This window comes from Dama dama, chromosome 13 (assembly GCF_033118175.1).
Source record: "Dama dama isolate Ldn47 chromosome 13, ASM3311817v1, whole genome shotgun sequence".
NCBI lineage: Eukaryota > Metazoa > Chordata > Mammalia > Artiodactyla > Cervidae > Dama > Dama dama.
This window is the reverse complement of record NC_083693.1, coordinates 55,797,745-55,824,096: the sequence shown is the minus strand read 5'-3', so window position 1 is coordinate 55,824,096 and position 26,352 is coordinate 55,797,745. Positions and strand designations below refer to the sequence as shown.

The window sequence follows — 26,352 nt, the reverse complement described above, 5'->3', positions numbered from 1 at the left end:
ATGTTTACTCAGGTAACTCTAAGGAATGACATCTTGAATTGAGACAGGGTTTTTAGGAAGAAGAGCTGGATGGGGTGTAGAAGATACAGAGATTAATTCGGTTTTGACTCTAATGCACTTATAAAGCATCCAGTTTTAGCAACTGGTAAGTATGGGTTAGGAGCTCAGAAGAAAGGTAGAGGCTGACATGCAGCATAAGCCATGGGTATGGATGGGCTTTCTGAGTAAGGAAATATAGGAGAAGAGACATGAGTGTGATTCCTGGCATTAAAGAGCTTAACTGGAATGAGGAGATAAGAGACTAACTCAGAGAAATGGTTGTGGAGTGACACAAAGCCATACTGAATTTGTATAGAAAGAATCATATACAAAGCAGTACAGAGTCAAGATCTCAGTTTAAATTTAACCACAAACTTCAAATGAGAGCTTAAAGTTGCCTGGTAGTCCTACTATACCTCCCTGGAATGTTCACACTACCACTTTCTAGAATAATTATTTCACATGTTCTCTTTCCTCTTCAAAACTCCTAGCTACACGTCCCCCTTTTCACCTATCCATCCTCACTCTTAACTGGTAAATGATACTCATATCTCATGGAAAAACTATAATTAATAAATAGAAATGCCTACTATCAAAATCTACCTATCAGCCTTCCCTGGTGGTGCAGTGGATAAGAGTCCACTGTCCAAGACAGCAGACATAGGTTCCATCACTGGTCTGGGAAGATTCCACATGCCGAGGAGAACCTAAGCCTGTGTGCCACAACCACTGAGCCTGCACTCTAGGGCCAGCGAGCCACAACTGTGGAGCCCACGCGCCACAACTACTGAATTCCCCACACCTAGAGCCCATGCTCCACAACAAGAGAAGCCATGGCAGTGAGAAGACTGCAAACCACAATGAAGATCTGTCCCCACTCACTGCAACTAACTGAGCGCGTAAGAATTGATGCCTTTGAACTGTGGTGTTGGAGAAGACTCTTGAGAGTCCCTTGGACTGCAAGGAGATCCAACCAGTCCATCCTAAAGGAAATCAGTCCTGAATATTCATTGGGAGGACTGATGCTGAAGCTGAAACTCCAATATTTTGGCCACCTGCTGTGAAGAATTGACTCATTTGAAAAGACCCTGATGCTGGGAAAGATTGAAGGCAGGAGGAGAAGGGGATGACAGAGGATGAGATGGTTGGATGGCATCACCAACTCGGTGGACATGAGCTTGAGTAAGCTCCAGGAGTTGGTGATGGACAGGGAGGCCTGGCATGGGGCAGTCCATGGGGTTGCAAAGAGTCGGACACGACTGAGTGACTGAATTGAACACCTCAACCAGAGAAAGTCTGCACAAAGCAACAAAAATCCAGTGCAATAAAAAATAAATAAAAAGCAACTTAAAAAAAAAATCTATCCAACTACAGAAGTGGTACTCTCTTCTGTACTCTCTGCGTTCCTTCACAACATAATGGATAGTGTGACCTGCTCTCTTCAAAGGCCACCCCTGGAACTTCCAAACTTTAGCCCCATCAAATCCTCAAAGATTTTGATTCTAATTATCCCTATCACTCTCTTCTGAACCAACAATTTCTCCTTTTCCACCAGATCCTTTCATTAACATAGGAGCATGAATCAATTAAAAAATTAAAAATAACAACACCTTACTCCACTCCAGCCATCACCCCCATTTCACTACTTCTCTTCACAGGAGAATTTCTTGAACTAGTTGAACTGTCTAACTCTTCACCTCACGTTTTCTCCAAAATCCTTTCCACTTAAGGCTCTGGTGCCATTGCTACTCCAATGATGTTCTTACCAAAGTCATCCAGGATTCTCTCCAACCTCTCTTTCCTGGACTTCTCAGCAGCATTTGACACAGGACACAATTCTTAAAGCACTTTATTCCGGAGGTGATATGTGCTCTCCTGCTTTTCTTCCCATCACCCTGGCTGGATACTCCCTTCTCAGTCTATACTCTGGCATCTCCTCTCTGCCTCACTTCTAAACACTGATATTGCCCCAGGGCTTGCTCCTTAAACCCCTCCTCTCCACCTACATTATCCACCCAGGTAACCTCCTATAGTCCCACACACATGCTAATACTGATATAGTACTGCTTATATGAGGTGGTATTAGATGTTTATCACTACTAATATTATATTATTTTTGATTTCTTCCTCCAATAAAATGTAAACTACATCATAAAAGAAGTCTTCCTTGTCTCGTTTAGCTCTGTACCCTGAGGGTCTTCATTAACTCCTAGCAGATGGCAGGTACATTATAAACATAAGGAGTTTGAAAGAATGAAGAGCTAAGTGGAATCAGGAAGTACTTGCTCAACTTTTCCAGCAAAATGCAAAGGACTGTAGATAATGTGTGAGAGGTAAGAGGGAAAGATACTAAAGGGTCCTTTTATTGTTCTTCATAGCAAAGAACTTCCGTGGTGGCTCAGACAGTATAAAATCTGCCTGCGATGTGGGAAACCTGGGTTTGATCCTTGGGTTGGAAATCAACACTGACTATGCATTGGAAGGACTGCTGCTGAAGCTGAAGCTCCCATACTTTGGCCACCTGATGTGAAAAGACTATTCAATGGAAAAGACTCTGACACTGGGAAAGGTTGAAGACAAAAGGAGAAGGGGTGGCCGAAGCTGAGATGTTTAAATAGCATCACCAACTCAATGGACATGAATTTGAGCAAACTCCAGGAGATAGTGAAGGACAGAGGAGCCTGGTGTGCTGCAGTTCCTGGGGTTGCAAAGAGTTGGACATGACTCAGTGACTGAACAACAAAGCAAAACTGTAAACCTTCCTAAATATTAGGAAAAATTCTAAATTTTTAAATAAAACAAACCACAGAATAAAAATTTAAATACATGTAAACAGAAAATAGGACATAAAATAACAGAACTAAGACCAAATATACTGAACTATGCCAAAATGTAAAAGGGATATAACCCACTTATTAAAAGATAAATATTTTCACATTTTGTCATCTAAAATAAAATCCAACTCTACACTATAGGAAAGAGACAAAACTAAAACAAAGAATTTTAAACTTTGAAAATAAAAGGAAGGACAAAGGAATACTAAGCAGAAGCAAATCAAATGAAATCAGAGGTCAGGATCTTCATAACAGATAAAAGAGAATTTATTACAAAGAGAAAAAGAAGAGCATTTGTAATGCTGAAGACTACAATTCACAATGCATATATAATATGTATGAATATCTATACATGAAATACTGTATTTCATAAGGTGGGAATTAAACAGATATAACTGGAGAAGGAAACAGCAACCCACTCCAGTATTCTTGCCTGAGAAATCCCATGGACAAAGGAGCCTGGAGGGCCATAGTGCATGGGGTCACAAAGAGTTGGACACAACTCAGCCACTAAACAAGAATGAAAGAGATATAAAGAAACCTACATAGGGTTACATTAATTATAGGATACTTGAATAAATCTTTCTCTGTATAAGATAAACCAAATGAACAAAATAGTATGAATAAAGATTAATTAAAAATATAATTAATAAGGTAGATCTTATATATTTCAACACTATATGCTAATAATAGAAACTCTTTTTGGGAAGGCCCCTGGAATATTAAAGAAAAAAAAGTTATCATGTAATAGACCACATTAAAACCCAAAATAAATTCCAATATTTGAAAAGATAAAAATCCTCCCTCCTGAACATTTTAAGTGTTCCATCAATTTATCCTTTAATCAAAGGGGAAATTTGGCTAAAATTTCAAGTGCAACATTTTGGGAAAACAAAAATAAAAGCATTAAAGACCAAAATTCAGGGGATACTGCTGAAAACATTACTTGGGGAAAAGGCATAACCCTTAACAACTTACCACAATATCAGTGAAAGAGTGAATAAATAGATTAAGCTCTGACTCAAAAAATTAGACAAAGAATATAATAAAATTGAAGATAAAGAACAAAAGAGTAAATAAAGATTTAAAAAACACAAAAAGTAGTTTGACTCATATAAAGCATTACAATTCAAATATAATAAATTCAAAATATAAAAATATCATCTATTAACCCAACACTTTCATTTCAGACGTTATGAACTAATGCTGAAAAAAGGACTGTTGCCATAAAACCAGAAGTAACATACATATCTCCTCACCCCCAGTCAAGTGCTCATGTGACTGAAACTTAAGGTAGAAATTACGATGAGCTAGACAATCACACCATGAAAGATAGTCTGGAAGAAAGTCTGAGATTTTGCTAAATGGGGGCAAAAAGCAGAGAATTCCGGCAACAATGGACAGCAAGGAGACTGCAGGCACCTGGAGAAGTCCAAAACAATGTTTACTGGACAAGTGTTGAGTGGCTGATAATAATGAGAAGAATAAATCCACAGAGGTGTAAACACTTAATACATAATTATAAGCATTCTCAGGAAAGAGAAGATCTCCTAAAGAGCTAATGAATGCCTGAGACATAAGGATTGCATTTTGAAACTATATGTAATGAAGAAAGCACTTAGTGTCAAAAAGAAAATGAGAAGGAAAACTCACATTACCTGGGAAAATTGCCTGTGATGAAAGTAGATATTTCCTGCATTAAAGTAAGCCAGTGAGTAGGTGGGGTTTAAAGAAATTGCTTCTTGATAGTCTCTCATTGCATTCTGTTTTTGACCCATAAACTCGTGAATCACACCACGATTTGTTAAGAACTCTGCTGTAGCATTGATCTGCAATATAACAGTAAGAGTAGTTAGCGTCTGGGAATAGTATTTATCTCCAATTTCATGTCTGCGAAAATGGACATGAAATCTCTTTGTGGAAAGCTAGTGATTGTATAGGGCAGGTGAAACCCCACTAGAGCAAACATTTTGAGAGACGACTCGGCATGAAGTTGGTTCAATGCCAACATTTTGTTGATTTGGTTGCAATAACAAATAATCTTAGTGCTTTACTCAGTTCCTTTGCAAAGAATGGGGCTTAAGAATAGATGCATGAGGAAAAGCTTGTCTGTTCAGCTCTGTTAAACTGGAGCCAGAAATTAAAAAGTTAACATGTTTATTTGTTCTATGCAGTATAGCAATTACCTTTCAGGTCTTTCCTTTTTCTGATCTTAAAGATTACAATATCTACCCAAATATACAAAAAAATAAAATAAAAAAGAATCCAAAATCGAGAAGACAAAAGGCAGATTTTCTGTCACTGAATTTATTTGCCATTTCACTACAGAAAAAGCTAGGGATTTACATTATTCTTTCTTTAGTTCCTTCAAAGCCAGAACATTATTTTATTATTTTAATTATAAAATAATATTGATGTATCATGAAGCTATAAATTTGCATGTACTAAGTAAGAGGAATCAACATTTATTAGAAATGTATTTTTAAAATTTTAAATACATTTAGGTTATAAAATTGGCAAGCTATAATAACTCTTTATTCTGGGAAACTCCTGGGGAAAAAATACAAATATTATTCTTTCTACAAGTCACTTTTAACAGGCAATAGAGGACTTCTCACTTCATCTTATTCACTGATGACATTAATTTACACTAATGATAATATAATCTAAGTGGATTTTTACCTTTATGGCAGCATTTATATCCTGAAATGCAGCAAAATTATCACCCATCTGAAGACAGACCACAGCTCTTCCTTCATAGGCTAGGTAGCTCTTTGGATCAACTTCCATAGCAATGGTAAAGTGGTTCCAAGCTTTCTGGAATTTTCCTTGGGCCTAAAATAATTTTCCATTTATACGAAGTAAGAAATTGCCCATATCATGACAAATGTTTATGATTCTAACTTAAATAAAGTCTTTTCGTAGGGGTATATTTATACTGTGCTAAATCTAAGCTATTTTAAACAAGGAAGTAGGCTGCACCGTGAGTACATTCAAATGATTAATTCCCCTGAGTATTTATGCTGAAATTTTAATTAGCTGAAATATATCTGATTGTCAGAGGCATCTCTTATACCAGTCTTCAATAACATAAAATCTTGACCACATGGGAAACGTCAGTGCTTCTGACAATCACTACAAAATTTACACTGAGCTCTGCAAGCTCAGTTGGTAAATAATCCACCTTCAATGCAGGGGACCCCAGTTTGATTCCCGGGTCAGGAAGATCTGCTGGAGAAGGGATAGGCTACCCACTCCAGTATTCTGGCCTGGAGAATTCCATGGACTGTATAACCCATGGCATAGCAAAGAGGTGGACACGACTGAGCAACTTTCACTTTCACTGCACACACAGGCAGGAATCGTTTATTTGCTTGGCATTGAAACTCTAGTTATATGCATTATACATAACAAAATAAATATGTGCTCAATAATTAAGCAAATAAACTAATGGTATAAAGTGAAAGTGTATAAACTATACAGCCCATGGAATTCTCCAGGCCAGAATACTGGAGTGGGTAGCCTTTCCCTTCTCCAGGGGATCTTCCCAACGCAGGGATCGAACCCAAGTCTCCAGCACTGCAGGTGGATTCTTTACCAGCTGAGCCACAAGGGAAGCCCATAATGGTATAAAACCTAACTGTTAAATTGCACCAGTGTCTGGCGTTTTAGGATCACTATACATATTCCATGAAAAATGCATACAAATCAACCAAGCAGGTATTTACACCAACCTTGGCACCAACTGGAAAAAAAGAGAGAAGGTTAGGAAGGGGACACTGTTAGCAGAAAGATGTCAGAGTATCTCCTAGAGAAGACCAGTTGGCAACCAAATAAATCATCACAGAAAGGCAGTGAGTTGATAAATTCAGCACAGTCCAGGGCCTGTCCTTTATTCCTGTGGGCTCAAAAACCCAACTTGCCAGTCTCAGAAGCTGACTCTCACATAAACCAATTGACTCTTGAATAAAACTAATACAAAATAGAACTTAGAGTTAACTAGACACTGTCTTTAACCAGTAAACTTCTCCCTCACAGTAAATTATGTGAGAATCAACATCACCATCATGTGTTCATTTGATAAACAAGGAATTGAACTTGTTTGATCCTGACAACATCTGTTTTGCTCACTTCCCATCTCTAGCGCTAGGCACATAGAAGGGGAAACTGTTTCGTATTTATCTAAAAAACGGTCACTCTTGGCCCTAAACAGGATTTGATGGGTTTTTCTAGCTCTCATTTTTCAGTCCTTCCTTTCCTGATTCAATTCTTCCTCATACTGACGAGTTTTTCAATTCTCCTTCAGGTTGACATACACCCTGAGATCGTCATAAAATACAAGTCTGATGTCAGTGCTCTGGTGAGTGACATTCACGTTTTTAACTGACCTAGACCAGTTAAAATGACCTTCACCTCCAGTCATTACTCAGTTCTGTAGTCTTATCCCACATCACTCTCCCCTTGTCCATAACATTCCATCTCCTTAAGCCCTCTGTCTCTTTCTCACCAAATGAGCTGGTCCCTTTCTGTGGAATACCGTGTTCTAAGCCCCAACTCCTACTCCTAATTATTAGTTTTTCATATCTCAATTTAAATGTTAATTTCTCAAAAAGTCTTCCCTCACCCCCTCAAACAAAGCTAGGTTTCCTTCATATAAACTGTCCTAAAACCCATCATTTTTTTTTTTGTACTTATCCTGAGTATAATTAAGTAATTATTCATGTGCCAGCTTGACGCTTATCCCTTCAATAGGTAGTAAAGTCTACAAGAAGAACCCAGTGTCTTTTGGTCACCGCTGTAGCCCTAGGCCTAGATCAGTCCCTGTCCTATACTAGGTGCCCAGAAAATGCAATGAACGATGACATTAACCTATTTCTTTTGACTTGCAGTCAGTTCTAGCTGTTCTGGGAGTCACCCTGTCTCTAAAATGACTTTGCAAATTTCTATTGTGGTCAAATAATGGCTAATTTCATGCTTAACTCTCAGAAGGCAATCTTATTTCCCTTATTAATCAGTTTTTGGGCATACCTCACTACAACCAACCCACAGACACCTTCTAGTCTTAGATCAGCCAAATTCATTTATTTTTTAAATGAAAAAAAAAAAAAAAACCTCAACTTTAACAGACATTGTTAATAAGAATTTCTGCAAATTACCATAATTTAAACATACTTTTGCCCATTGTTTAATTTTTTTTTTAATAATAAAAGGTACAAAAAAGATTACTCCCTTCCTTTTCATGGAAAATATAACACATCTAGCACTTTCTTCCAAGAAAATCACTCCATATTTTGTAGTGCACGTAACTCAGTGAGCATATGGGTCAGGTCAGTGTCCCAGAAATCACTCAGAGACACACTTGATAACACAAAGAACAACACTCTTCCAACTAGCTGGAAGGACACATGCCTATTCTCTTGGCTTCCAGTGTGTTCTAATTCACTGCCATTTGGAAGATGACCTGACTTCAGAAGTCCCTATATAGTGGTTGTCTGGTCCATCGCATAGGTCATATCATTACATTGTCTATTCCCTTTAACTTTTCACTAATTTAATAGGATAAAACCTATGGAGCCCAGGTATAACTAGTGAAATAAATTTTAACCAGATTTTTATATGTGAAACTCACCGGGAAAGTCTTAAAAGTTGTCTATAGGAGTGGTATGTATAACGGGGTGAGGTAGAAAGGGGTGCAGGCAATAAGGAAACTCAAGTTCACAAGATCCTCATCTCACTATCACACTAGGTTCCTGGGTATGCTCCCCAGGCAGGCTCCCTGTAACTCATCAAATCCCTGCTTTCCACTGACATTGTGAATACTAATAAGAAGATAAAGGTAAAATGTTCACAGTGAAAGAAGCATTGTGTATACCCATCACCACTGAAAGGTCAAATATAACCTCTTTCTTGTCTAAAAGGTACTTTCATGGTCCAAAATGTTGTCATATGATATTACCTGCAAATTATAGCCTAAACAAATTCTGGCTTTTGTATAGACTGGATTAAAATGCAGTGCTTTCAGAAAGTCCTTCTGTGCTTGCTTGGTGGCCTCATCATGCCCATATTCCATGTAAGAATTTCCCCGTCCAATGTAAGCATCCAGAAAACGTGGATCAATCCTAACAGCCCAGGTGAAGAAGTTGACAGCTTCTTCAAACTCTTTATTCCTGAAAAGAAATGAAAATATTAATGCTTTCTGGTGAATTATCTAAGTGCTTTTCTGTATATAACCTTTACATAAAGGAAAGCATTAACCCTTAAAAAAAGCTTTAATTTTTATTAACTATGAACTATCATAAGAACTATTGCCATGGAGAAGGGAATGGCAACCCACTCCAGAATCCCATGGACAGAGGAGCCTGGCGGGGGTCTCAAGAGTCCATGGGACTCAAGAGTCGGACATGACTTAGTGATTAAACCACCACCACCACCAAGAACTATTATCATACGACCTAAGGCAGCCTGATGGGGTTCTTTGAAGATAGTGGTAGAAGGAAAGAGGGGAAGTAAGAGCCTTCTTTATAGCAGAATATATTGAGATGATATTCTAGAGTTCTTTTTTCAGAATTTTAAAAATCTGAATGGCATTCTTGAACACATTTATAAGAGTTATCAGTGGACAGCATAGAAAAACATACTATTATTAATAAAATACACCATTTAAATCAGATTAAAATAAATTCATTGTTAAATATTTAATATGTCCTTTATCATGAAAGGAGCTCAATTTTTCATCACACGGGAATTCTTACTTCAGAACTTCTATAAAGGCAGCCCATTTCATTTTGGACACCAAAATAGGAGGGGAGAAAAAGAAGTGAAATGCATTTTATTATTAACTTGTGAATATATGTGACTAAATGATAACTCTGTCTATCTTCCTTAATTAGTCTCCTGTGGTTGTTAACGTAATTGAACATTTATCCATGGGTATATAAAGTCACTTTGCCATTTCACATGTAAATCTAATAAGTATTTTTAATTTCAATTAATATGGAAAGTTTAGAATTTTTTAACAGAATGAAGGCGCTAACACTGAGTAACTACTTTCTTACCAGGTACTATGCTGAGTGCTTTACATATACTATTTCACTTAATTCTTCCAACACTTCTGTAAGCTTGCTATAATTTTTTTTATATTTTATAGATTAAAAGAATATCATGACTCAGAAAAGTTTGCACATATTAAATAACACAGTAGAGAGCATGCTAAGATTGCACAGAGCAAATATGTGGGGTTCAAACCCAGGTGAGTCAGACTCCAAAATCCATGCTTTCCCACAAGTCATCCCTACCCACATTCTTCACCTTTAACATACTTGTAGCCAGTGCACAAGAGCTGGTGTGCTGACCTCTCAACAGTGCAGTCAGAAGAAAGGCTTGGCGTTCAAGACTAAGCCTGAGCATACAAATTAACACTAATTTTTCAAAACTGCTAGATGGATCAAATGACAGCATGTGAAAAAACCCTTAGCACAGAGACCCTCACCCAATAAAGATTATTATCCTCTCTCCATTCTTTTCATTACTTCTCAAAAAGGTTTCAAACTTTAACAAGATGCATCACTTGCTTTTCTAACTTTCCTTTATGAAAATAATCATGGAACCCAGGGTAACTGTTTTAGACACTATCATCTCTTAGATATCATTCAGAATTATGTCTTAAAATACAGATTCCCAAACCTCAGCCCTTCCTTCATGACAGTTGCCCTGTGTCCCAACTATACCTATCATTTATTGAGTATTTCTCTTTAAGTCACTTTTTTAAGTAAATCTATTTTAAAAAATAACTTAATTTCAATACCACAAGCACAAAATCAATTTCTCATGTCATAAGCCGAAGGCAACCATAAAGATAAACAAATACTGGAGTTGGATAGCACAGTTTGCAGAAAACTAAACCTGACAGCGGCACCATCCATCACCAAGTGTGGAGAAGATGCTAAAGACCAACTCTTAGCTGAGACTTTCTCCTTCATGTGTTCAGAGGGTCTGAGAAAGAATTCACTTTGAAACTGAAAAGCAATCCAGTTTCCCATAACGTGATTCAATTTTTTTGAATGCTTGTGCATGCCGTGAAAAAGTAATAGAGGTGCTGCTGCTATTTCCCCCATGTTTTGGCAAACACTGCCCAAAAGTGTGCACCAAGTGTTGTGCCAGAAGGTGACAAAAGAGTCAACAGGAAAGCACAGGAGAGCTTGACATTGCAAACAGGAGACGGTCAGCACTCACGTATATGAGACAGCTGGTATCTTCTCAGTTTACTCTGCGGATTCTCACAGAGAAAACACGGCTCCCCTCCCTCAAGCAGTTTAGACTGAAACTGTCCTCCTCTTTCCTGATAACTGGCACTATCTGAGAAGTACAAGTTCACTGAATACAAGGTTACAATGCTTGTAGCCACTTTCTCACTGTATTACAGAAATAACCCTAGCCTAGATAATGAACTTTTTATCAAGAATAATTACACAGTAGTAATTTGCATTTCTATATAAAATGCATTTCTATATAAAATTTGCATTTCTATATAAAATGCATTTATATATATAAAAGCTGATAGGTTTTTAACGGCCACTGCTTCTCCTGCCTTGAAGGCAGGAGACCCGTGTTCAATTCCTGGGTGGGGAAGATCCCCTGAAGGAGGGCAAGGCAACGAACTCCAGTATTCTTTTTTTTTTTTTTTTTTTAATTTTTTTATTAGTTGGAGGCTAATTACTTCACAACATTTCAGTGGGTTTTGTCATACATTGATATGAATCAGCCATGGATTTACATGTCTTCCCCATCCCAATCCCCGCTACCACCTCCCTCTCCACCCGATTCCTCTCGAAACATCCCACCCTCGCCTTCTCCCACAGAGTTCAAAAGTCTGTTCTGTATTTCTGTGTCTCTTTTTCTGTTTTGCATATAGGGTTATCGTTACCATCTTTCTAAATTCCATATATATGTGTTAGTATGCTGTAATGTTCTTTGTCTTTCTGGCTTACTTCACTCTGTATAAGGGGCTCCAGCTTCATCCATCTCATTAGGACTGGTTCAAATGAATTCTTTTTAATGGCTGAGTAATATTCCATGGTGTATATGTACCACAGCTTCCTTATCCATTCATCTGCTGATGGGCATCTAGGTTGCTTCCATGTCCTGGCTATTATAAACAGTGCTACAATGAACATTGGGGTGCACGTGTCTCTTTCAGATCTGGTTTCCTCAGTGTGTATGCCCAGAAGTGGGATTGCTGGGTCATATGGCAGTTCTATTTCCAGTTTTTTAAGAAATCTCCACACTGTTCTCCATAGTGGCTGTACTAGTTTGCATTCCCACCAACATTGTAAGAGGGTTCCCTTTTCTCCACACCCTCTCCAGCATTTATTGCTTGTAGACTTTTGGATAGCAGCCATCCTGACTGGCGTGTAATGGTACCTCATTGTGGTTTTGATTTGCATTTCTCTAATAATGAGTGATGTTGAGCATCTTTTCATGTGTTTCCAACTCCAGTATTCTTGCCTGGAGAATCCGCATGGACAGGGGAGTCTGGTAGGCCACAGTACATGGGGTCGCTCAGACACGTTTGAGCAACTAACACTTGAACTCTTCACTTTCATTTCTATCTCTAGGTAGTGAACTACTTATTTATGATGCATACCTACAGGGACCATGTAAATGGAAATTTCCAGGGCAACCCAGTTCTCTCATATTCTTCCCACAAAGCACTGAAATGTTTCTAGTATGCTTACCTCCAAATTGTATCATACACATTGCTTCCCTCTTACCCAGAGGGAAATTTAAAATCCTTTGTGAATACATATGCCAATATGTAGTTTACAAAACATAATTTCACCCTTTGAATTGTCAAACCAATTTTAAAAGAAAAAATGAGGCAATGAATTGAAGTTATTTTTCGACACACATCTAGCTATCAGCACGAATGTTTAACAAACATCTAGTCTATTCAGACTAAGCAAACAATCATTAAACCTTAAACCTGGGGAGGGAGCTTGAAAGGCACCTAGCAACCTCTTCAAAGCTGATAATATCTAAAAATCAAATCCAGAGGAGGTGATGGAGCCAAAGCCAGAGACACCACCCCCAGCCCCCTACACCAGTAGGAAAAAATATAGACACAGCAACTTCATTTTTCTGAAGATGGGTATGTCACACAATGTCCTATAGTTTAGGGCTCCTGCTAAATAATCACGTGGCAGTTTAGAAATGGAAAAACATGGCAAAGTGTCTGTTATATCAGGGTACACATTCAACTGGCACATAAACTGTTAAAACATCAATTACACAAACACAAAAGTATGTTAGTTTTTCTAAAATAAAAAGTGTCTCTATAAATCTAAAATAACGTGATCACCGAAGGAAGGTGTGTGACTCTCATTATGGTGTCTATTAACTAAGGACCAGCTGCTGAGCTTGCAGGTTAGCCCACAGACACCAAGGCCCACCGCGTTTTCCAAATGAATCATATACATAACCAGATGTGCCCTACTGGGTTGTACAAATAAATCATAAATACCTCCCCAAACTAAAGAATGTGGCCTGCAGAGTCGAAGATTCAGAAATATTTTATGCAAATATAAGAAGAGTGAAATAAATGTGCTGAAGTAAAAAGTGGATAGAATATGTAACTCTGAGCCATCAGGCTCCCCCTCTGTGACTTTTTTTTTTTTAATCTTAAGGTGGCTTTCTCAAAGAGATCTAAAAATTAACTCTACCATAATACTCTTAGTGACCCAATTGGGCAACAAGTAGGATATTCAGCCTAAGGAATGTTGTCTCCTAGCAACCACAAGAGAGAGAACCAGAGATATACAAAGGCACACTTCAAAAGTCTGCAACCCCATGAGTTCAAAGATCAAAGCCCTAAAATTTACAGATTTATTCCTTTTTAAAAATTTTCCAAACGGAAGAATTTTTACTTTCTCTACTATGAAACATCAATAGTGAATCTCATTATTTACAAACCATGCTGCTGAAGTAATAAGTATGTTATAGCTCAACTTGAAAAGCAAAAATATTTTTCTTGAAATAAATATAACCAATCACTAAACATTCCTTATTGTTAAATTTAGTAAAACTGTTAAAATACATGGAATTGGGACGCTGAGTTATCAGAATTTTACTGTTGATTTAATTCTATTTTTATTAAAAGACAATAGAGATTCTGGTGGGATGATGAAAGTTGGTTATTTGGAATTGCAAAGCAGTTTCAGCTTAAGGAGACCCCGCCATATATACCCAGTGATTACATTTCATAAAAGAGATTAGGACCTGACACATAGAAAAGTTTACTGACTCTTAAGAGTTGCAAAACACAGGAATGAGGCTGAGAAAATTTTGGTGTCTGGTTTTGGTTTTAAGAGAATTCAGTGACCTCAGACATTTCTGGTCTCCACTCGCCCACCAAAACAAACACATCAGTCATTATTATTCCATTTCTTTTTAAGAATGGCAATTACTTAAAGAGATGAATTGCACAAAGATGCTGTATTAAAATAGACAATGATGTGACTATGTTTTTTGCCTATATAAATTTAAAGGTCTAAAAAAAAAAAAGAAAGAAAAAAAAAAATAAATTTAAAGGTCTGAGACCAGTTTGGGCCTTTTAACCAAATATACCTTTACAAGCTCCAGTAATTATACTACCATATTCATAAAATTGAAAAAATATAACTCTCAGAGAGAAACCATACCTGTACTAGTTATGTCCTAAAAGAGGGGAAAAAAGAATGTCAGTTTTCTAAGTAATTCAAACTATGTTCTATTGCCTAAATTGTATATTTACAGAGTCTACTTGCTATCCTAATTTTCTCATCCAAGTAACTGCTATTATTTCACTCATGAAAAATGCTGTAAATTATTACTTAACTAAATACATTCTGTTTCACATTAAAATGTGAAATTCATGTGCTGAATTTATATGCTTTTAAAAGTAAAATGTCCAGAAATTAATATTTTGATATCAAATGTATGGGTAGAAATGTAAACTATAAATTATAGCTAGCAAAATCAATCTAATATTATTTCAGAGTAAATTTTAAACTAATCTTCTATATTTTAGCCTTATGTTACTATTCTTTTCTCCTCTTCTATAATTTACCTATTTTTTAACAATAATACCAGAAACAAGTAATGTATTTTAAGTAATGTATTTTTTGTAGATTTCATTGTATTTTATAGATATTTACTGGTATATTTTAATTAGTTTTAGTTTTAGAAATGCTTTTTAAAGGTAAAATTTTCTTGAAAATATTTTACTAAATCAACCTCTCTTCTAGGAAACAGACTTTTTAAAAGTTAGCTCCATTTAATGAACAAAGTTAATTATTCTATTCTTAGATATTTCAAGCTATTCATGATTTCATTCTGTGTATTACCAAGGTCCTTTCCAATAAGTGGATCTGAATCATATGGATACCCCCAATGCTATCAGCAGGCATTTAGTTGCTGATTTGGCTAAAATAGTTTGAGAAACTTAGGTGTGGTTCCCACCTCCATACAGTGATTCTCTGTGTCTCTCCCCATTTTTGTACTCTGCCACTTCCACAATATTCTCCTCTGTCTCTCCTGTTATAAATCTGCTGGTCCCACTTGCTCTCACTTCATGAACCACCCTCCATACCTGTGATAGCATATGGCAGTAGCTTGACATAGGTTCACGTTAGTCTTGCTTATCAGTGCCGCTTGTTTAAAATCCTGAAAGAGTTTTACAAATTTTGGTTAGTTTTACCACATTATCTTTTGGGTTTTCATAAACTTCCTCCTAACTTTGATTCTGCCACAAATAAATTTTACACAAGCCTTAAAATATACATTTTCTTTAAACTTTATGTTTTCCTTTTAGTATCACATGAGAATACTATAACCCAATACAGAATACCACAACCAAAAACTCACTCCTATCTCCACTCTTCTTGTGGTTTTGCCTGGTATTGTAATGAGGTATCACACTTACTTTCTTTTTTATTGCTTTTTTCCCCCAGTGAACACCACCAGAGACTTCTCTATCCAGACAGAAATAGAAATTTGCTGGCAGAGACTCTTAGGACTACAGGACAGATAAGCACTCGGGCCAGGCCCTATAACCACAACTTTTGTGTGGATTAGCTAATATAGCTCCTACCTGGGCAGCCCACACTTAGGGGAAAATGTGTCATTTTGTCCAGGGATCCTAGAAGCCTCCAGAGAAGGAGCAGTGGAAATGCTAACTGCAACAGGTAAAGTCAGGGCAGTCAGTTGGAATAGACCTGAATGGTAGTGGTTGGGCTTAGTCCCTCAGTCGTGTCCAACTCTTTGTGACCCCATGGACTGTAGCCTGCCAGGCTCTTCTAACCATGGGGATTCTCCAGGCAAGAACACTGATGTGGGTTGCCATGCCCTCCTCCAGGGGATCTTCCCAACCCAAGAGTCAAACCCTTGTCTCCTGCACTGCAAGCAGATTCTTTACCGTCTGAGCCACCAGGGAAGCCCAAATGGTACTGGGGAAGAGGTTAAAAGAATTAAAAGCACTAACTCTGCCTGAGATCCTGATGCTGTGACCTGAACACTGTTCTCTATTGGACACCAAAGACAAGCTGTCTGAAGTTCTTTAGCTTTTCAAAGCCCTACAAAAACAACTGAAACCTGAAGCAAAATAAGAATACCACTAAACTGAAACAAATAAAATGTTTAAATAAATGTCTACATATCGAAAGACCACGTCAACAGCAATGAGACTTATATGTATAGGTATGTGTGAAAGTGAAAGTGAAGTTGTTCAGTTGTATCTGACTCTTTGCAACCCCATGGACTGTAGCCTACCAGGATCCTCCATCAGTGGGATTTCCCAGGCAAGAGTACTGGAGTGGGTTGCCATGTCCTTCTCCAGGGGATCTTCCCGACCCAGGGATTGAACCCAGGTCTCCTGCATTGTAGGCAGATGCTTTACCGTCTGAGCCACCAGGGAAGTCCTAGGTATGTCCACAGGTATTGTGTACATATATACATAAGTAATGTGAGATACAGATTGATTTCAATGTTTGCCATAATGTGGGAATAAGGAATTATATCCCATAATTTGGGAACTCAAAAAATAAGAGTTCAACACCTGTAAAGGAATAAAAATGGAATAAACAAAGGAATAAAAAATAAAAATGACTCTGCTTTTTCCCCAGAGGACTGCTTCAGCAAGAATCTTTTGGGTCGTTTTGGTTATGAACTCACTTGACCAAACTAGACAGTGGGGAGGATCCTAACCTCCTGTGGAGTGGCTAAAGGGAACTTTAGTTTCCAGACTCCCTTCCCACTTCCAGAAGGCTGGGTAAGAGCGCTCTACAGTCTTAAAAGCTAAGCGTCAGACTTCTGGTTTCCACTCCACTAGAGAGAACTCAACCATGAGCATAGTCTCCCTCCTCCCTCTGTTCCTCCATCGTCTTCCCCTCTCCCTTCTCCTTCCACAAAGCTGGCTGTTTAACAGGGGTAGAATAAGTTCTCTGCTAATACCAGGGGTGGAAGAGGGAGCAGTAATATCAAACTGAACCCTCTGGGGTGCTACTATAGGAGAAGGGTATCAGTCCAGGCCCATCTGAGAATATGAACACCCCACTTAGACTTCTGAAGCATATTTTGATGCTACATGGAATTATTTGGAAGAAAGTAAGAAATTTATTGTCCAGACAAATATAATCTAATGAAATATGCTACCAGGTATTTCCCCCAAGAGGATTTTCTTTTCCTTTTTTGCTGAAATGAAGTCAAACTTACAACTGTAACTGAGATTTCATTACAAACGTTCGCATTAATTCAGCCTAACAAGTCCAGTTCAAATGCCACACTCTTATTTCCTGTGTTCTTACGAAGGGCACACAACTGTCAGTTAACTAATACATTTTCAGCTCTCATCCTACTTGATCTCTCTGTTAATCAATCATTCCCACTAAGAATGTTTCCCTGAGTAGGTTTTCAGACTCTGCGCTCTCTAGGTTCTGCATTTAGCCCTCTTATTATTCGGTCATGTATTTCTTCATTGGTCTGCCTCAGCAATCATCTTTCTTTAATTTTTCTAATTAATTTTTAAAATTTACACAGGGGAAAAACTTTTTTTGCCTTTTATTGCAGGCATATCTTGTTTTATTGAGCTTCGCAGATACTGCACTTTGTACAAATTGTGCAACCTTGCCTCAAGCAAGTCTATTGGCACCATTTTTTCAACAGCATTTGCTCAGTTCGTGTCTCTGTATCATATTCTGGTAATTCTCATAATATTTCAAACATTTTCATTATTATTGTAGTTGTTATGGTAGTTTGTGATCCTCAATGATCCTTGATGTTACTACTGCAAAAAGATTACAACTAACTGAAGGCTCAGATGATGGTTAACATTTTTTTTATCAATAAAGTACTTTTTAACTAAGATAGGTCCATTTTTAAGACATAATGCTATTGCACACTCAATAGACTACAGCATTGTACAAACATAACTTTTATATGCACTTTTACATGAAACAAAACAATTAATGTGAGTCACTTTATTGCTATATTCGCTTTATTGCTATGGTCTGGAACCAAACCTACAATATCTCCAAGGCAAGCCTGTAGTGTTTGCAGGGCATGTTTTTTTCCCCAGTCTTTTTACTTTTACCCTACTATGTCTTATATCTAAAGTCTGTTTCTTGCAGCCAGAATACTGTTGGGACTTTTAAAAAATTCTAATGTAACATCATCACTATTTCAATTGGGATATTTGGAGAATTTCCATTTAATGTAACTGCTAGTAAGGTTGGATTTAGGTCTACCATTTACTGTCTGTTTTCTGCTGGTCTCCTCTGTTTCTGTTCCTTTGTCTTCTCTTTCCAGACTTATCTGGGATTATTTTAATTTTTTCATATTCCATTTTAATTAATCTACTCTTTTTAACCGCAGAGGTCACATTTGAGAAGAAACATGGAATCAAAGGAGGTCGTGAACCATATGCAGATCAATAGGAGGAGTGTTTTCCACATAGGGAATAGCTGTGTGAGGACCCTGAGGCAGGAAGGGAGCCTGGGATTTCCGAGGCGTAGCCAAAGGCCACGGCGGAGTAACCTGAGTGGAGAAAAGAAGAACATTGAGACAATGAAGTCAGATCAGTGAGCGGCAGTCAGGTCACTGGGGTCTTGGTTGGCTACAGTCAAGAGTTCAGATTTTGGCCTGAGTGTGATGGGAAGCCACTGGAGGGTTCTGAGCCGAGGAGTAGCTTGAGCTGCTTTATGTTTGTCAGAGGCATCTCTGGCTCCTGTGTGAACAGCACTTAGAGGGACGACAGCAGAAGCAGCGAGTCCAGGTGGAAAGCTACTGCAGGAACCCAGGCAGGAGAAGGTAGAGGCTGGAAGGAGGAGGAGAGCAGGGTGAAAAAATGAGAAATGACTGAATTCAAGATACGTTTTGACCACACTGGCTCATGATTTAGACACGGGGTGTGAGAAGAGAGAGAGGTCAAAAAAAAAAAAAAAAGAAAGAGAGGTCAAGAATGATTCCCACCAGACCGTGAGCTCCTCAAGGACTGGAAATCTGTCTTATTTGTCTCCATATCTTCAGTGTCTGAAGGAATACAGGATTTGGAATCAGGAGAGACCTAAGTTCAAATCTTGCCGCAGTACTTCCTGGTTGACTCAGTTCAGTTCAGTTCAGTTGCTCAGTCGTGTCTAACTCTTTGTGACCCCATGAACCACCGCACACCAGGCCGCCCTGGCCATCACCAACTCCCGGAGTCCACCCAAACCCATGTCCATTGAGTCGGTGATGCCATCCAACCATCTTATCTTCTGTTGTCCCCTTCTCCTCCTGCCCTCAATCTTTTCTTTTCAAATGAGTCAGCTCTTCGCATCAGGTGGCCAAAGTATTGGAGTTTCAGCTTCAACATCAGTCCTTCCAATGAACACCCAGGACTGATCTCCTTTACGATGGACTGGTTGGATCTCCTTGCAGTCCAAGGGACTCTCAAGAGTCTTCTCCAACACCACAGTTCAAAAGCATCAATTTCTTCGGCACTCAGCTTTCTTTATAGTCCAACTCTCACATCTATACGTGACTACTAGGAAAACCATAGCCTTGACTAGATGGACCTTTGTTGGCAAAGTAATGTCTCTGCTTTTTAATATGCTGTCTAGGGTGGTCATAACTTTCCTTCCAAGGAGTAACCGTCTTTTAATTTCATGGCTGCAATCACCATCTGCAGTGATTTTGGAGCCCAGAAAAATAAAGTCAGCCACTGTTTCCACTGTCTCCCCATCTACTTGCCATGAAGTGATGGGACCGGATGCCATGATCTTAGTTTTCCAAATGTTGAGTTTTAAGCCAACTTTTTCACTCTCTTCTTTCACCTTCATCAAGAGGCTCTTTAGTTCTTCTTCACTTTCTGCCATAAGGGTGGTGTCATCTGCATATCTAAGGTTATTGATATTTCTTATCTTGATTCCAGCTTGTGCTTCCTCCAGCCCAGCATTTCTCATGACGTACTCTGCATATAAGTTAAATAAGCAGCCTTGACATACTCCTTTTCCTATCTGAAACCAGTCTGTTGTTTCATGTCCAGTTCTAACTGTTGCTTCCTGACCTGCATACAGGTTTCTCAAGAGATAGGTCAGGTGGTCTGGTATTCCCATCTCTTTCAGAATTTTCCACAGTTTATTGTGATCCACACAGTCAAAGGCTTTGACATAGTCAGTAAAGCAGAAACAGATGTTTTTCTGGAACTCTCTCGCTTTTTCAATAACCTCTTTAGAATATCAGCTTCCTCATCCATAAGTTACAATTGTAAATCATGCAGTATTGTTGAGAACATGGCAGGTATAACTGCAATAACTCGAGTTACTGTTGCTGTGAAGTACTAAAGGAATACTTAGGTGGGTAGTAACATGGGCCCTGCATTTAATTCTCCAACAGCTGACGTCTTTTGCTTCCAAACCTCATTTTCCTCACTTTCTCCACCCAACACTATTGCCCAGAGTCTCATAGCTTTTTTGCCTATTCCAAAGACATTCTTTAGCTTTCCCTACCTGAGGGAATTCCAAAGGGCACATCTCAAAGCCAAAACCTAAGGGAGTTCAACTCTTGAAATTACATTTCACCATAGTGTAAACTGGCTTCCCTGGTGGCCCAGTGGTAAAGAATCTGCCTGCCAAGCAGGAATCCACCTGCTGCCTGCCAAGTTCGGTTTCTGGGTCTGCAAGATTCCCTGGGAAGGAAATGGCAACCCCCTCCAGTATTCTTGCTTGACAAATCTCACAGACAGAAAAGCCTGGTAGGCTGCAGTGCATGCGGTCACAAAGAGTCAGACATAACTTGTAACTGAGCACCAACACGATTATGTAAACTGCCTAGAATACAGTATCTCAGTCACTTCTTTAATAATAAGTAATTCTGTGGGACAGAATCTCAAAAGATGGCTCCAGAAGTTAAAAAATAATACAAGTTATATTTGGAGGTGAAAAAATAGGAAACACTCTCCTACATAATGGTCTGTTGTGGTTCCTGAAAAACACAGAAGAAAAGTTACCATTATTTAATGGCAAACTTCAAATTACTATTTGATTTTTGTCTGTATCTCTTAATTCCTAATTTAACTCTATATAGACAATACAGATAAAAATGAGAACAGTGAACTTTGTTTCATTTTTCTATAAAGAAATCCACCTGTTTCTTATCCATATATTGCAGATGCTGTCTTCTATTGCAATTCTGAGTGCCTGTTCCCACTAACTTAAAAGCCTGTTCCCAGTAACCTATTCTGAGCTGCTATTTTCTACCCATGAGAAGCAAACAGATTTATTCTGACATATTTTCAATGTGGAATGAGGAAAACTATGAACAAGGAAGAGCACTGAGCAGCAAAGTAAATGATACTTAAATCACTTTAATTTTTGTCTACAGCTAAGACACTCCCTTAGGAGAGATGACAGTCTTGATATTTCATCAATTTAGAATTTTTTTACATATTATCCATTCATTTGTATTTAAAAAGTAAAAAACATATTTTTGCAAAGATTCTATCATTCAAAGTACTTCATCACAATTCTCACTAAAGTTGAATTATTGTTCATTAATAGTGCCATTAATTATCAAGAAAAACTTTTTCACAGGTTTTCAGAAGTGAACATGCAAAATCAAATGGTTTCATTTTTACAAGCAAACAGAAAAGTTTACCTCTAAAGCGAAACTGAACTGTTCTAATTCTGCATAGATGAGTCCACGATTAATGAAGGTGTTCAATGTCACAGTTTCTCCAGCATTAAGAAGAAGCACAATTCCATAATCTGTTAATGCCTAAAAATGAAATAATCACTTACAAGCTAGAGTCAACTCTTTAGAGCATTACTACATTGACCACGGAAAAACTAGAACCTCATAATTACTTCTTCAATGTGACTTAAAATTTAAGGCTGAAAATAATCATTTGTTAGATTTAATAGGTCCACTTAATTAAATACTATGGATGCTGCTACTTTCTAACAAATGGGGTGCACTGTGCTTATACTTGACATGCTATCCTAAGCATTTTTATTGTGCATGGATTGAAGGGGGCACACAACACCCTTCCCCAGCTCAACAGTTTCACAAAATGACTACTGACATTAAAGCAGAGCACTTGTTAACCTTTTGAAGTTTAACTGCTTTATAGTGTTTTATTGTTTTTGTCACTGAAACCTAAGTTTTACTGAGGCAGAGATTATTCATTTTGTTCACACATTGTAAAGCCAGTAACTAGCACCATGCCTGCACTTACTAGGCATTTGATAAATTTTCGTTGAGTGACTAAATCATAAAGCAATGAAAACAAATCTTAATAAAACTAACAAATGAGCACTTGTTGGAAAATTACTTCAGTATTCTCCCTTTTAAAGATAGTCTAAGCTGAGAATCAACTCAGAGGACCTTTTTCCATTTCTTATCTTTTTTTTTTTCATTCAATAAATAGGTTTTTACTCTGTACCAGGTACTAGGAGTATCCCAAATATCAGTTGGAGCTGAATCGCTTAACTCATTTTCCTTCTGAACATTTTCCCCAAAAGAGCCATATGGTTTCATCAGAAAAGGGCCAAATCATATATGCCTGTAGCATGTGCTAAATGAAAATGTGAACAAATAGTATTTTACTATTTGCTTAGTTAGTGGTTCTCCTCTAGTGTTTTGTGATGGGGAACTTGACATCTAAAAGAATTGTACAATTAAACATCCTATATGTATATTGTGGAATAACTATAAATAAACACTGACAGGCTGTAGAAATAATTTGTAACACTTGTAAAACAAAACTAGAATGTTTGCGATTTTCCTTTCACAGAATCACATAATTAAAACCTGTGTATATATCATGATGCCTTAGAAATCTACTAAGCAACTGAATATGTAACAAAAGAGGAAACAAAAGCTTGGAAATGAGATTTCATGAAGGTCACAATGAGCAGGCTTTGGGCTTTGTCTCTGCTATTGTCACTAAGCTTTCAGTCTTGGGAAAGTTAGTTAACATTAAGCCTCAGTTTTCTTATCCACAAAAATGGAATATTAATAACATCATATTGTTATAGAAGTCCACTTTAAAATATTGGTTTTTTAGATTTTTTACATGGACCATTTATAGAATTTATTACAATATTGCTTCTGTTTTATGTTTCAGTTTTCTGGCCCCAAGGCATGTGGGATCTTAGCTCCCTAACCAGGGATCAAACCTCCACCCCCTCCATTGGAAGGTGAAGTCTTAATCACTGGACCTCCAGGGAAGTCCTTAAAATATTTTGATTGAATGTTGGTAAAGCATTTAGCCCAGTGCCTATCACACGATAAGCCCAAAATGGATGGTAACGGTTACTACTTTTATTAACATAAGGGGGTAGGAACAAGACTTCACCTTCTCTTAGTTTTTATGAAACTGTATCTTGAGAGTGCATTTTTTGTGCAAAATGACTTGGGTTTGCTTGGTCCTGTTATGGCAGGAATGCTGAGAAACAGGTGGAGGGAAACAAAAAGGAGGAGGTGACACTATAAAGTGACATCCGGTCCACGTGCTGGAGGTCAGATGGTTTCACAAAGCCACCTAACGACTGTTAGCCAGAAGCAAACAAACCCGTGGACGCCAATACAGGTCCCTATTCCCTGTGTGACTTGGATGTGTTTCTAGCCTCTCCCTGTTTCCATTTCCTCATCTGTAAAACAAGTCCATTGGATGAAAAGCATTGGGTACCAGGCCGCTCTAAAATAGCCAATATATTCTTATTCTAGCTAGGTTCCCATTTACATAGATTTTCGTTTTCCTTATTCATAGAGCACCAACTCTGATACCAATCAGACATAACAAAAATAGTACTTCCCTGCCCAGACCCCGACCATTGTTTGCAAGTTCAGGGTTACCCAGAAAAGGCAGGGGTCAGGGTGGGGAGGAAGCTGTCAAAGATACCTGCTGTGCAAGTAATAAATGATCCTTTAATTGGCTCCTAGAATGGTAACAACAACCTGTGTTAAAATTAGTTATTCATTTGTCAACATTTCTGAAGGAAACCTGAAAATCCAGTTATCGGCAATTTGATATCCATTTAGACAGAAACAATATTTCTCAACTTCTTCCATCCATAGGAAATAAATCACTAAATTTCTAAATGTTTTAAACAGATTTAACTTTCCAGGTTTTGAGGAAATTGAGGGAGTGTGTCCACACACAACAGCAGGAACATGATGCAGTCTTTTAAAAGAAGGCATCATCAACAATGAAGTGGATAGAAACAGGGAAGAGGAGATAGGTGGGTAGCAGAAAAGGAAGCAAGAAATTGGGCAGAACACTAAGAAACTACTGATCTGCTTCCCAGTGAGGAAATTGATTGGAAAAGGACAAAACTGATAAGGAGAAACTGGAGAATGAAGTAAGGTTCAAAAATATAAAAAAGAGCTTGCATAGGCAGAATCAGGAGCAGGATAAATAGAGAAAAAAGGTTTGCTTCAACCATCAGTTAGGCTTCAAAACGGTCTCTGAGCTGGAAACCATCACTCAAAACTGCCTGCTCATCCGTGGTCTGAGCCCTGTAACAAAATACCTCCACAGGCTGTTCTAGTTAATGTTGAGGTTGTGAAGCAAACAATATCGCTAGTGATCACTGCTTAAAAATTCTACACACAATTTATCAGTGGAAACGTTTTTCTCAAATGAGAAACATATAACACGTGTTAATTTACACAGCCCTTAAATGCTTTTAGAAGCATTATAAAATTAATTTTCATTTGACATCACAGAGACTGTATAAGAAAATTTGGTAAGCACTAACAAAAAATTAAATATTCTTTAAAATGGTTCTTTGGCTTCTCAAGTTTTGTGTGTATTTCCACAGGAATTATTTTTCCAAAATTGTAACAGAAATAAGAAACATGAAAGAAACAGAAATAAGAAAGAAAATATGCTTTAAACATATTTATAAATCTTACCATTTGAAGTTCGTTTATCTTGGTGTAACATAATGCTCTGTTATAAAACGCTATATAACTGTTTTTATCCATGTTGATAGCTGTAGTTAAATCTGTAATAGCTAGTTTATAAGTCTACAAAGAAAACATAATTAAGTGAGAAGGGTTAATCATAATAGACTTAAATTTAGCTGTAAAATAAATTCTTGATTCTATCGGAGTTTGGGGACTATTCATTTAATCATTCTGTGTATCATTCGTGAAATTAAGACAATCAAAGTAATCTTTTACAGAATTAATTAAGAAGGTCCCTTGGTAGGAACTGTTATTATAGTTTTTCTCACTTGCAAATAAAATTCAACATACAAACAACTATTAATGATTATCTTTTTTCCATTGTTGCTATATGTGTGTGTGTGCTCATTTGCTCTGTTGTGTCCGACTCTGCAACTCTATGGACTATAGCCTGCCAGACTCCTCTGTCCGTCAAATTTTTTAGGCAAGAATATTGGAGTGGATTGCCATTTCCTACTCCAAAGGATCTTCCCTACCAAGGGATCAAACCTGCGTCTCCTGCATTGACAGGCAGATTCTTTACCACTAACGCCACCTGGGAAGACCCCTATTACTATATAGCAAGGAAAAAAAAAATTTCTTATGGATAAAAGAGAAGCAAGCTAATTCACCCAACAAACATTCACCAGAGCTGGCTTGCTTCTGTCACTAGTACTGTCATATCACATAATTGTCATGTTTTCTACCCACGTTCTCTTTTGCTTCTCTTGGATGCTTCCCTGATAACTTAGATCATCCATTTTTATAGACAGTAATTTTCACAGAATTAAAAGGTAATGCAAGGTCTTACCTTTGTTTTATGGTATTATTTGCAAAATATTTCATATGAAATATCTACAAAGAAATGTCAGAAAAGAAAAATAGGGAGAAAAAAAATATGCCAAGAAGCATTAGACATCAGTAGTGTTGCTCACACCTTTTAATTCAGTAATATCCATTTAGGAACCATAACCTTTGATTTTGTTCTATGTGCATTATTTAAAATAGTAAAAAAAAA

At 37.6% G+C, this 26,352-nt stretch overlaps 1 protein-coding gene across 1 annotated transcript in view; it reads right to left on the bottom strand.

The window, feature by feature from the left end:
• TTC6 (tetratricopeptide repeat domain 6) overlaps nt 1–26,352 on the bottom strand; it is a 186,000-nt gene that overhangs the window by 4,651 nt on the left and 154,997 nt on the right. Inside the window, 6 exon segments of the mRNA XM_061159674.1 lie at nt 4,532–4,702; nt 5,556–5,708; nt 8,830–9,040; nt 15,499–15,572; nt 22,038–22,157; nt 25,302–25,415. Of these exon segments, the coding sequence (XP_061015657.1) occupies nt 4,532–4,702; nt 5,556–5,708; nt 8,830–9,040; nt 15,499–15,572; nt 22,038–22,157; nt 25,302–25,415 (843 nt within the window).